The sequence below is a fragment of the Phocoena sinus genome, chromosome 10 (assembly GCF_008692025.1).
Source record: "Phocoena sinus isolate mPhoSin1 chromosome 10, mPhoSin1.pri, whole genome shotgun sequence".
Classification (NCBI taxonomy): Eukaryota; Metazoa; Chordata; class Mammalia; order Artiodactyla; family Phocoenidae; genus Phocoena; species Phocoena sinus.
In genome coordinates, this window is record NC_045772.1 from 25,967,848 (window position 1) to 25,980,124 (window position 12,277).

Below are 12,277 nucleotides of genomic sequence, written 5' to 3' on the forward strand. Positions count from 1 at the left end.
TAACAGTTGATCCTAGGCCTTCTCTCTGTTCCTCCTTAGACCTACTGTCTCCTTCCTCTATGCTTCTGTAGCCTTTAGCTCCTTAACAGACTTTTTTATGGTGCTTATCACATCCTAGCCTTGAGACCAACAACTGTATCTTGTTCATTTGAGATTTCTCCTCAGCATCTGGCAGAGTGCCTTGCATGAAGTGGACACCCAGTATTTGGTGAGTTAAATTAATTCACATGGATCTTTTTTTTTTTTTTGAATGCCTCTAATACACATCATTCTGGAGCCTATGCCACTTTTAATGTTATTTTCTAATGGAAATTTCCTAGTAGGATTTTTAAGATAAACGTAGTAGTAAATTTTCAAAAAGCCTCAATATCAAATCCTTCTCTTTTTTGTGTGTGGGGGGGGTTCTTTTATATGAGTTGGTCATACAGCATGTTAAGAACCAATTTTTTTTTTTTTTTTTTTTTGGTACGCGGGCCTCTCACTGTGCGGCCTCTCCCGTTGCGGAGCACAGGCTCTGGACGCGCAGGCTCAGCGGCCATGGCTCACGGGCCCAGCCACTCCGCGGCATGTGGGATCTTCCCAGACTGGGGCACGAACCCGTGTCCCCTGCATCGGCAGGCAGACTCTCAACGCTGCACCACCAGGGAAGCCCGAAATACTATTTTTTTAAATGACAAATTTATAGAAACACTTTTTACTTAAAATGATAATATAGTTTGTATCTTATTGTCCACATAGATATATAGATCCTTTATAAATAAAATATTAGCACTGTAAATAATGTTAATATTATATTTATACACAATAAATTTACTAAATATACTACTGGTGTGATGATGTTTGTTTGTTTGCAGTACGCGCGCCTCTCACTGTTGTGGCCGCTCCCGTTGCGGAGCACAGGCTCCGGACGCGCAGGCTCAGCGGCCATGGCTCACGGGCCCAGCTGCTCCGCGGCATGTGGGATCTTTCCGGACCGGGGCATAAACCTGTGTCCCCTGCATCGGCAGGCGGACTCTCAACCACTGCGCCACCAGGGAAGCCCGATGATGTCTTTTAAACCATAATATTTTTTTGCGGTACACGGGCCTCCCAATGCCGTGGCCTCTCCCATTGCGGAGCACAGGCTCCGGACGCACAGGCTCAGCGGCCATGGCTCACGGGCCCAGCCACTCCGCGGCATGTGGGATCTTCCCGGACCGGGGCATAAACCTGTGTCCCCTGCACCAGCAGGCAGACTCTCAACCACTGCCCCACCAGGGAAGCCCCTAAACCATAATTTTTTATAGTTAAAAAAATTTAAAGATGAACCACACTGACCATGAACCACACATTCAAAGATGAACCACACTGACCTGTTTTCCTGAATCATAATTAGGGGAAGCTCTTTCTCACCCACAAAAGATACTCCCCAAATGGCATATTAGGCACTAAGAATAGAGGAAAGGTCTCAGATTGCCTTTTCCCATTGGACCTATAGCTTCTGTCTTTGGGACACACTTAACGATTTGATCCCAAATTTGGGTGGACGGAGGAGGGGCTGCCTTAAAACAACCAAACACACGACAAACGGTACTAAAAGGAACAGGCAGACTTCCAGAGAATGAGGCGTAGAGCATAGTTTTACTTGTTAGCGGTTTCTGCTTGCCCCTTTTCTTTGTCCAGCCGCCTAGTTCCAGAGGGAAATGACAGAGGAGATGTTCTCCTTACCAGTGCACTTTTGTTTTCCCTGACTTGGGTTTCTGGCCTGAATCCGTGACTGTGTTTCTAGCGCCAATCAAAACTAAAAGACATTTTGAGGACCCCCTTCTCTTAACATCTAAACCACACAGTGCTTTGCACACAGGGCAGCCCTGGCTGCCACACCTCGGTGCCTCAGGAGCCACTATCAGAACGTGAAGTTCCATCAACGTCTCATTTCTCAAATCTTCATTGACCATTAGGCACTGTCCTATAAGCTTGGGAATACACCGCTGAATGAAACAGACTAAAGCCAGTCTTCGGAAGCTTTCATTCTAAGTGATATTAAATTCTAGCTCCATTTAGCCCTTATGCTTATTTACTCACAAGACTTTATAAGTAAAACTTAGCCTTACTATAGAGGACTATGCCCCAGCTTGTTTTATTTAAGGTTATTTAAAATACTTTATCGGGATCTACCCAGTTTTGTTAGTCCTCTAATAAGCCGTTTAGTCCAAGCTAAGAGCCTGAAACAGAGCCCACTTCACCACAAATTAGAAACCGAATTGTCTAAAGCTGATTGGGTTATCTATCCTGGCTCAAATCTGAACAGTCTCAAAACTTCGTTTAACGACCGCCTTTTGCAAACGGAACGCTAAGGCCACGCGGCTTCTCGAAGTCCCGCATAGGGACGCGCAGCTGCGGCAAGGCAGTCTCCCTCCCATCCGATAGGGGACAGTCGACCTCCACAGGCTGGGTTCTCTCATCCCTCTACTCGGGGAACGTCACTACCTCCTCTCGCCGCCTCTCCACTGCACTCGTGCGCAGGCGCGGACGGGAGCGCGCACCGAGGAGCTGAGGGAGGGGTCACGAACTCTGACCCCCCCCCAAATACCCAAACCGAGAAAGCTCCCTGCCCCCATTTTTTTAACCCTCCCCCCTTCAGCTTTCTCCAACCTGTCTCTTCCCGGAGCCCCCCCGCCGCCCAGCAACAGCTGCAGCGGGGCTGTCGTCTACGCCCGGCGAAGGACGTAGCTCGGCGGAGAAGCGCAGGTAAGAAGGGACGGGTGAGGAGAAAAGCGGCTGCAGCGGCGCCCGGAGCGGGGACCGTGGGGAGGTCCCTTCCTCCCAGGTGCCAACGGACGCGCCCCCAGCGTTCCCAACAGCCTGCGGCTTCGGCCGGCGGAACCCGCCCTCCGGCAGTGCCGCGGCGCGCTGCTCGGGGCGGGCTGGGAGCGCAGAGAGCGGCCGCAGTAGCGGGACCGAGTGCCCGGGGCTCCGAGAGAGCCCGAGGCCGGAGCCGGAGCTCGGCGCGGGGCCGGGAGCCCGGATAGGGGCTGGGGCGGCGGGCGCGAGAGGGAGTCCCCGCGCGGCTCGGCGCGCACTGCAGCCTCTCCCGCGGCGCCTCTGACCTTTCACCTACAGGAAAAGCTTCCGTCTCGGCGGCGCTGCCGCTTCCCCCGCCTGAAGAAGCCGCGCGCCGCCCCCGGGCCCGGGGCGCCGCTTGGGCTCGATCGCCGGCGGGATGCTGAGAGGCCGGCCTGGTTGCGAGTGGTCGCGAGACAAGGCCCGGCTCCCTTTCACCGCGAGCCTCTGGCTAGTACTCGTGCTTACACAGGACGGACGGAATAATGCTCTCAACTTTCACGACCGACGGGGGCGGGAGTGGCCGCTGCCTTTGGACCTGTATCTTTTGAGAAATAAAACGGAACGGCCAAGGGTCCTCAGTGCAGTGGGCATGTCCAAGCTTCCAGTAGCTCTTTTGTTAAGAAAATGTACCTCCGACTCCAGCAGATGCCGTTTTACGAATGACAAATGTTGCCAAACCTGTCTCGTAACCTTCCCTAAATACGTCAGCTGTTTAAAAAATAATAATAATAACTGGAAAGGAAAAGCAAAAAGACTTGAAATTAAGCCCTTTAGGGGTTTTGTGCCTCCGGAACTTGTAAATAGGCCTTCGACTTTGGAGGGATTTTGAACAGTGACTGCTCTGCGGTTGGTTGATACACAATGATTGATTTTAGATTTTGCTTGTGTGTCAATTTGGTAGATCTAAAGGAGATATTTCTATTTATTCTTATTAAAAAGTGGATCGCATAAAATGTAATTTCATCATTCTTTGTAGGGACATCTCAATCTTTATTTAGGAAATCAAAGGCAGCAGACATTCCCAAAATATCTACTGTTTGTATGTCTGCTACACAAAATATAATTCCTACTCCTGGGGAATAGAAAAGACAAAAGAAACCGCATATGATAAAGAATTAACAGTATATATAATCATGTAACTTTTAAAAGTCATATAGGACCCTCTGCACCCTCTTAAAATCTTTTATGAAGGCCATGGACTCTCGCTAGAAAAATGCACCTTCCCATAAAATTTTGCATACAGTATTAGAAGTAAACAGAAGTTTGTTCTTGAGGCCTTGTTAACAGCCTTAATATACACAATAAATGCTGTACTCATCTAGAAAGATTGGATTAAAAACAAAAAAAAATTAGAACTGAGTTTTAAAGGTGGGAAACTTAAGTGAGGGAAGAGGAGCTTGGCACTGTCTATTGGGGAATAAACAACATTCCAGTTGTCCTAAACAGAGGCCCCTCTGGGACCGGTAGGAGATAAAATGAGAAGTTGAGGAAGTCAGACTATAAAGGAATGCTGCTTTGTGTCTGCAGTGGCAGGCATGTTATAGGGGCTTAGTAAATACTGAAAAAATACCAGGAGAAGGGCTGAAACTTTATTCTTTGACCATTAAAGAGACATCGGTACTTCTGAAACAGGAGACTGAGGATGTGTTTCAGTTCCGTAAGCATCCTGAGATCTTGCTACTTGTCAAAGGTGCTGACACAAAGTTGATTCTTGCCTTCTAGGGGCTTTTCATATACACAGTTTGTATATATTAAATAATCATCCAGGAAAGTCAGTTCTGGGAGTAGCTGAAATTTGTTGTCTGTTTCACCCCACCAAAATATAAATTTTACAAGGGGAAGTTTGTTTTAATACTCCCTGCTCAATCCCTAACATTTAGAAAAGTGCCTGGCTCATAGTAAGCACTCAACAAGTATTTGTTGAATGGAAGAATATTGAATGAATTATTGGATCAATGAGTATGAACATTTTTAAGGCACTTCATAGACATTTTAAGGCACTTCATAGACATAGGCAAATTTCTTTCTAGAAATATAACAGTTTATACTTACATCAACAATATGTAAAGAATGCTCATTTTTCCTCAGTTTTTTGAGTTAAATTTCGTCTTGGAAAACAAACATGTTGATCTAGTGATTCCATAGCATTCATGGTAGAGAAGCCATTAGCAAAGACATGGAAACACGAAGCAACATGGTAAATTCAAGGATACAAGTAGTGCATATGGCTAGAATGTAAGGTTTAACAAATGACACATCACGTCCATGGGCTTCCCTGGTGGCACAGTGGTTAAGAATCCACCTGCCAATTCAGGGGACACGGGTTCAAGCCCTGGTCCGGGAAGATCCCACATGCCATGGAGCAACTAAGCCCATGTACCACAACTACTGAGCCTGCGCTCTAGAGCCTGCGAGCCACAACTACTGAGCCCATGCGCCTAGAGCCTGTGCTCTGCAACAAGAGAAGCCACCGCAGTGAGAAGCCTGTGCACCGCAAGGAAGCATAGCCCCTGCTTGACGCAACTAGAGAAAGCCCACGCACAGCAACGAAGACCCAACAGAGCCATAAATAATTAAACAAACAAATACATAAAAGGACACCTCATGTTCTATAGTTAAAGGAAAGGCTTTGAAGAATATTAAGAGCTAAAATTTTATTAAATATATATGTTAGAGCAATCTGACAGCACAATATTAAAGTAGCATTTGGGTGAACATTAATGGACTTTGAGGTCAGGAAACTGGGAGAATGGCAGGAAGGGGGACAACAATCAGTGTCAGATCATCAATGAGTAATGAAATTGGAACAGAAATGAATGAATGACAATAAAAGTCACTAAAAACTGTAGTGTAACTGGCTTAAATGAATCTCAGAGGAAGAGTTTTTCTTGTGGGAGAAAATAAGTGGCCTTGTTCAGAAGACTACAACATTAGCAGTGTCCTTGAGATCTACATACAGCACAAGCTAGGAATAGAGATGGAGTTATCCAGAAGAGATCTGTTCAGCACTCTCTTGTCTGATGGCTTGGACCCCCATGAACTGCATGGGAGGCAGCAAGACTTCTGGGAAGTTCATGCCAGCAGAAATGCTGCCATCTTGGACTGAAGGGGACAGAGATGGGATGAAATGAATGAAGGCTATTGGATTTCTGGGACTCTACTGGATGGGCAATAGAGCTATTCAGTTTTGAACATGTGTTATCCTTCAAGAAAAGGGAAGAATGACCCCCCAAAGATGGGTCAGAGTTTGGGAGGGCTGCCACTGCCATCATGGACCCAGAGCACACAGACCTGGGAAGTAACTCTCTCCTTGGTTGGTTCCAGAGAGGTTGAGGGCACTACTTTTCAATCTAGTGAGAGAGAGTTGAGTAATTAAATATTGTGTATTGCTTTTAGAACAAGTAATTGAAGGATTTAAGGTTTTAAAAGTAATTGAAAGAAATAATTCAGACAATTTGGCAATGAATATTAATTATAATTACAGAATATTAGTGAATTTATCATAGTATATAATATGATAAAGTCAGAAATAATTTTTGTATTCTTGACTACCTGATACAGAGAAAAAGCAAAAGCCGAAGTCAACCCATTAATCTTACTGGCTCTCAAATCCATTTGAAGATAGTTTTACTTTAAAATTCAAATTAATAGAACAATGAAGAACAATCACAAAATTCTAGAGAAATCTAGCCCTCTGAATGAATGCAGTTATTTTGTCAGCGTTTACAATATACTGCTTTAAAAGTGTGTTAAATGACTACAAGGATGTGGTTTTTTTTTTTTTACAGGTTGGGTTGCCCTTATTCAGTTAATAAACTACTCCTAATCTATATCAGGTCTGCAGCTTAGGCTTCAGTATCTTTGAAAAGTGAAATTGTTTGGTATTGAATAGTTTGGGTTTTTTTAATAGACGTTTTCAGAATTTATAAAAGCACAGTGAATAGTTTTATGATCCCTGTATAAACTTTAGCAGTCTTCAGTAATTGTCAGCACGTGGCCATTCTTGTTTTGTTTATTCCTTCTCACCCCCACCCACACAGCTGGATTATTTTGAAGCAAATCCTAACATATAATTCCATTTTTAGATTCTTCAGTAAATACGTTTTATGGGTATAATTGTAAAAAAGCATCTTTTTACTTTTGGCAGGACACTTGGCAATTAAATCATGGCAACCATAGAAGAAATTGCACATCAAATTATTGAACAACAGATGGGAGAGGTATGTCTAGTTTACCGTTCATTCACTGCTTCACCAAACTTATTTATACCAACTGTAGTATATGCTAGGTTTTGGTGGTACAGAGATAAAAGATACCCTTGAATTTAAGTGCACTTTGATCAAGTAAATCAGAAAGAGAAAAACAAATACTGTATGCTAACATATATATATGGAATCTAAAAAAAAAAAAAATGGTTCTGAAGAACCTAGGGACAGGACAGGAACAAAGACGCAGACATAGAGAATGGACTTGACATGGAGGGGGGAAGGGTAAGCTGTGACGAAGTGAGAGAGTGACATTGACATATATACACTACCAAATGTAAAATAGGTAGCTGGTGGGAAGCAGCCGCATAGCACAGGGAGATCAGCTCTGTGCTTTGTGACCACCTAGAGGGGTGGGATAGGGAGGGTGGGAGGGAGACGCAAGAGGGAGGGGATATGGGGATATGTATATGTATAGCTGATTCACTTTGTTATACAGAAACTAACACAGCAAGGTAAAGCAATTATACTCCAATAAAGATGTTAAAAAAAAAAACTAAAAATAAAAAGTTCGCTTTGATCTAGTGAGAGACAGTTGAATAATTGGACAATCATAATAGGATATGGTAAGTGCTGTGATGATTCTGTAGGGTGTTATGGGAGCACAGAAAAAAAACAACTAATGAAGAGTTGTGGTAGAGTGAGGATCTAGCCAGGGAATGTTTCTGACAGGTGTGGAATCTGAGGTTTAATAGACCAGTAGAAGGACATCCATGTCAATAGATAGGTCTTCATGTTTTTTAAGTTATGTCCTAGTAAGAGGTACCATAATCTAAAGGTTTTCAAAGTATCATCTAGGAACTCTTTCAGAGAGTCAGCAAGGTCAAAACCATTCTCATAATAATACTAAAATGTTACAGTATTTGCCTTTTCACCATCATTCTCTCACAAGTATATGGTGCAATTTTCCAGAGGCTGCATGTCATGTGATATTGTATGATGAAATATGTCAACATTTAAAAGGTGTACATAACTCACTAAACCAGTGTTTCCCAAATGACCAATGCACGATGTTACACAATCACTCATGAGTAAAGGATTCACATTGCCGGATAGATTTTAACATATAGTTTCTGATTCCACATTTTAACTAACCTCTAAAAAAACTATCACTTGTCAAGTTTTGGTGTCATATTAAAGAACAGTTTACACATTTTGAAGAAACAGTTAAGATATTCTTCCCTCTTTTACCTAGTAAATGTAAGGCTTGATTTTCTTTATATATTTTAACCAAAACAACATATTGCAGCAGATTGAATGCCCAGGTAGGTATGAGAATCCAGCTTCTATTAAGCCAGATATTAAAGCAGTTTGCAAAAATGTAAATCAGTGCCACTCTTCCCATTGATTTTTCTTTTGTTTGGAAAATCATTTATTTTTTAATAAATATGTTACTTATGTTAACATTTAATGGGTTGTTTTATTTTATTTTTTAAATAAATTTATTTTATTATTTATTTTTGGCTGCATTGGGTCGGTCTTCGTTGTTGCATGCGGACTTTCTCTAGTTGCAGGAAGCAGGGCTACTCTTCATTGTGGTGTGCGTGCTTCTCTTTGCAGTGGCTTCTCTTGTTGCGGAGCACGGGCTCTAGGTGTGCGGGCTCCAGTAGTTGTGGCTCACGGGCTCTAGAGCACAGGCTCAGTAGTTGTGGCACACGAGCTTAGTTGCTCTGCGGCATGTGGGATCTTCCCAGACCAGGGCTCGAACCCGTGTCCCCTGCATTGGCAGCCGGATTCTTAACCACTGTGCCACCAGGGAAGTCCCTGGGTTATTTTTAAATGAATTAATAAATATTAAAAATATTTTTCTATTTGAATTTCTAATACGGTAAATATCAATAGATACAACCTACATAAACAGAAGTTCTTTGGGCTCTCAGTGACTTTTCTTTTTTTTTTTTTGGTGTGTAAAGGGGTTCTGAGACCTGAAAACTATTTCCATAATCTATTTTTTTTTCCATAATCTATTTACTGGTCCTTATTGAAGGCCATTTGGATTGCTTCAGTTTCTAATTATAATTATTATGCTGCAGTAAACATACTTTTACCCATCTAAGCAAAGGGTTTCAACCCAATAACAGTTGGACCCTGCATGTACCTGATGCTCGTCTCTTAAATAACTGTGAACCATTAGATTTTTATTCAGTTTACAATGGATATTTCTGATAGAAATATTCTAAAATAAAATTTACAACAACATAAACTTTACATGATAAAATTATAGATGAACTGATGCAAAGTCACATCTTACTGAAAATTGCAGAAATTGTGAGAGAGGAAGATGGAGACTAGACTTGGTAGAAATAACCTATGCAAAATAAAATTGACAGCAGTTAAAACTGCAGCCAGAAAAACAGGATATGGTAGAAATAATGGTCGACAAAGGAAACTCAAATTGGCAGCAGCCATAATCAATACCGTCTGCTCTAGACAGTAACTAATTAGTGATTCAGAACTTTGCTGTAAATTTTGCATAGAAAATAGTCTTGATGAAAATAATTTCAGAGAAATAGAAACAAATAAGCTTTGCCATTTTAAAATTAAATCAAGGAATTTAATTGGCTTAATGAGTTTATTCTGTAAAATATTTGCCTAGCAACAACAAAAACCGTCAATTCTAGGCTGTTCTTTTTGTTCATAAACTTGCTCTTCCCCAGACTACTCCATCTCAGTAGATGGCAATTCTGTCCTCCCAATTGGTCAGGCCAAAATTTTATAGTCATCCTCGACTCTTTTTTCCTCACATTCCACTTCCAATTCATCAACGTATCTTGTCAGCTCTCCCTTATAAAATATCCCAGATTTAATCATTTTTCACCACTAGCATGGCTGCTACCCTGATCTCAGCCTATATCTCTGCCCATATACGATACCCAAGTGCTGCCAGTATCTGTGCAATAGCATCCTATCTGGTCTCCCTTAATTCTATTCTTGAACATTCATAGTCTGGTCTTCGCACTAAATCTAGAATGATCCTATTTGCAAAAGATCCTGCCACGTCTCTTCTCTGTAAACCCTTCAGTGGATCTCCATGTCATCCAGTAGGAAATCAGTCATTTTATGGCCTACAAAGTCCTATTCCGTCTGGCCCCTTTTGTCTCTCAGATCCCACCTCCTACCATAAATCTCTCTCTCCCATTCTATTTCACTCACACAGCTCTCGGTGTGCTCTTGCCTCAGATGTATGGAACACACTCTTCCTGCCCCACAGGCTGCTGCTTCTACCTGGGATGCACTTCCCCTAGCTAGTTCTAAGCCTTGGTCTGCTACTTCACTCAGGTCTGTGCAAAAATGTCATCTCCTCATCACTGTCATTCCATCAATGACTCTCACCTTATTCTGCTTTATTTTACTTTGTAGCACTTAATACCACCTGACAATATTATTTGCTTATTTGGTTTTTATCTGCCTTTCCTCACTAAAATAAAAGCTTTATGAGAATAAAAATTTTGTTTTGTTTATTGCTGTATCCAAGGACTCAGAACAGTGATTGGCAAATAGAATGTACCAAATATATGTTTGTGTAAATGGAAGGGGAAAAGGAGAGGAAGGGAAGAAATCAAAATAGTGAGATCCATGTGTTCTTACTATTGTAGCTTTATTTGCACATTTGTTTATTTCTGTAGGATAGGATGTCGAATTAGAATTGGTAGATTTAATGGTGTGTGTGTATATGTATTATATTGAACGTATGTATATAATGGTATGCTTTTCTAGTCTAGCTTTGTCTCAAGGTATGAGAAAATTGTGCTTAGAGAAGAAAAAAGATTAAGTTGACTTGATTACTAATGACATGATTGTGTTAGATTGTTACAGAGCAGCAGACTGGCCAGAAAATCCAGATTGTGACAGCACTTGATCATAATACCCAAGGCAAACAGTTCATTCTAACAAACCACAGTGGCTCTACTCCAAGCAAAGTCATTCTGGCCAGGCAAGATTCTACTCCAGGAAAAGTTTTCCTCACAACCCCAGATGCAACAGGTGTCAACCAGTTTATTTTTACAACTCCTGATTTGTCTGCACAACACCTCCAGGTAAATAACTAGAGTTTCTTTTTATCTTACCCTTGAAAAACATAAAAAGCATATCATAAGTGTAAGTCCTGACATTAAGACTTTATGTCCTGCATGTTCAATAGGAAAAAATCTTGCATAAAATTATGTGCTGCCCTCGCCTATGAGCCACTATTCTTTTCCTCAAACATCCTCACACCCATATATTTTGGTGGGTTTTTAGTGGCTCACAGTAAGAGCCAATCTGGCTAGTTTGGGCAGGAAAGGATTTAACAAAGAATGTAGAGAGCTCAAAGAACTGTTAGAAAGGCTGAAGAAACACTTGTAGGTCAGGTTTCCAAGAATAACTACTGGAACATGCTTCAGAACTTCTTCTAAGTGACCTTCTGCATCTGCACAGTTAGGAAACTTCCAAATCAGGAGCATCTATAGAATTCTATAGCTGCAGTTTCCAGGACCAAGATGCCTGTGCCTTGAACAAGCAGCTGCCAAATCAAGAAGTTGATATTCTAGCTGCCAGCTTTGTCACTTTTGCTTCCTCTTTTGTCAATCAACCACATCTTCATTGATGTAGCAAGCAGTCTATCATGGTTATACAGCTGTTTTTACCACTGGTTGCTATGTTTGAATACAAATACAATGAACACTTAAGTTTGCCTCCAGACACTTTGAGGAGAATGAATGCCAACTTAAAATTGGGTTCTGTATTTTGTGATGAAAACACTGATCAAAGAAAATCCCTTTTAGGATTGAAAAACTCCAAATTCATAAGATACAAAATTATGCCTATATATCCTGATCGGTTCTATTATTCTTCCAATTACATAATTTGTATTATTTTTAGAAACAGCTACGGTAGAAAATGGATAGGATATATAAAGTTATCAGAAAGACGGAAGCCACTAAAAAAATGTATAACATTATCCATACCTTAATTTCTTTATTAATTAACAGACTTGATTTTTTTTTTAGAACAGTTTTGTGTTTACAGAAATATTGAGCATTTAGTATAGAGAGTTCCCATATAATCTCCAAACACACAGTTTCTCATATTATTAATATTCTACATTAGTGTGATACAGTTGTTATACTTGATGAACTAGTAGTATTTATACATCAACTGCAGTCCATAGCTTTCCCTAATTTTTACTTAATATCCTTTTTTGTTCC

The 12,277-nt window shown here is 41.4% G+C and overlaps 1 protein-coding gene across 4 annotated transcripts in view; it reads left to right on the top strand.

Annotated features, from left to right (window-relative positions):
* Positions 1–1,323: 1,323 nt before the first annotated feature.
* Positions 1,324–12,277, top strand: part of NR2C1 (nuclear receptor subfamily 2 group C member 1) — a 42,745-nt gene continuing 31,791 nt past the window's right edge. The window contains exons 1-3 of one of the 4 annotated variants that reach the window (XM_032646330.1): positions 1,324–2,730; positions 6,974–7,046; positions 10,898–11,128. In XM_032646330.1, the coding sequence (XP_032502221.1) occupies positions 6,993–7,046; positions 10,898–11,128 (285 nt within the window). In that variant the 5' untranslated portion in view covers positions 1,324–2,730; positions 6,974–6,992. The remainder of the gene's footprint in view (positions 2,731–6,973; positions 7,047–10,897; positions 11,129–12,277) is intronic. The other 3 variants (XM_032646328.1, XM_032646329.1, XM_032646327.1) reach the window with 3 other exon arrangements.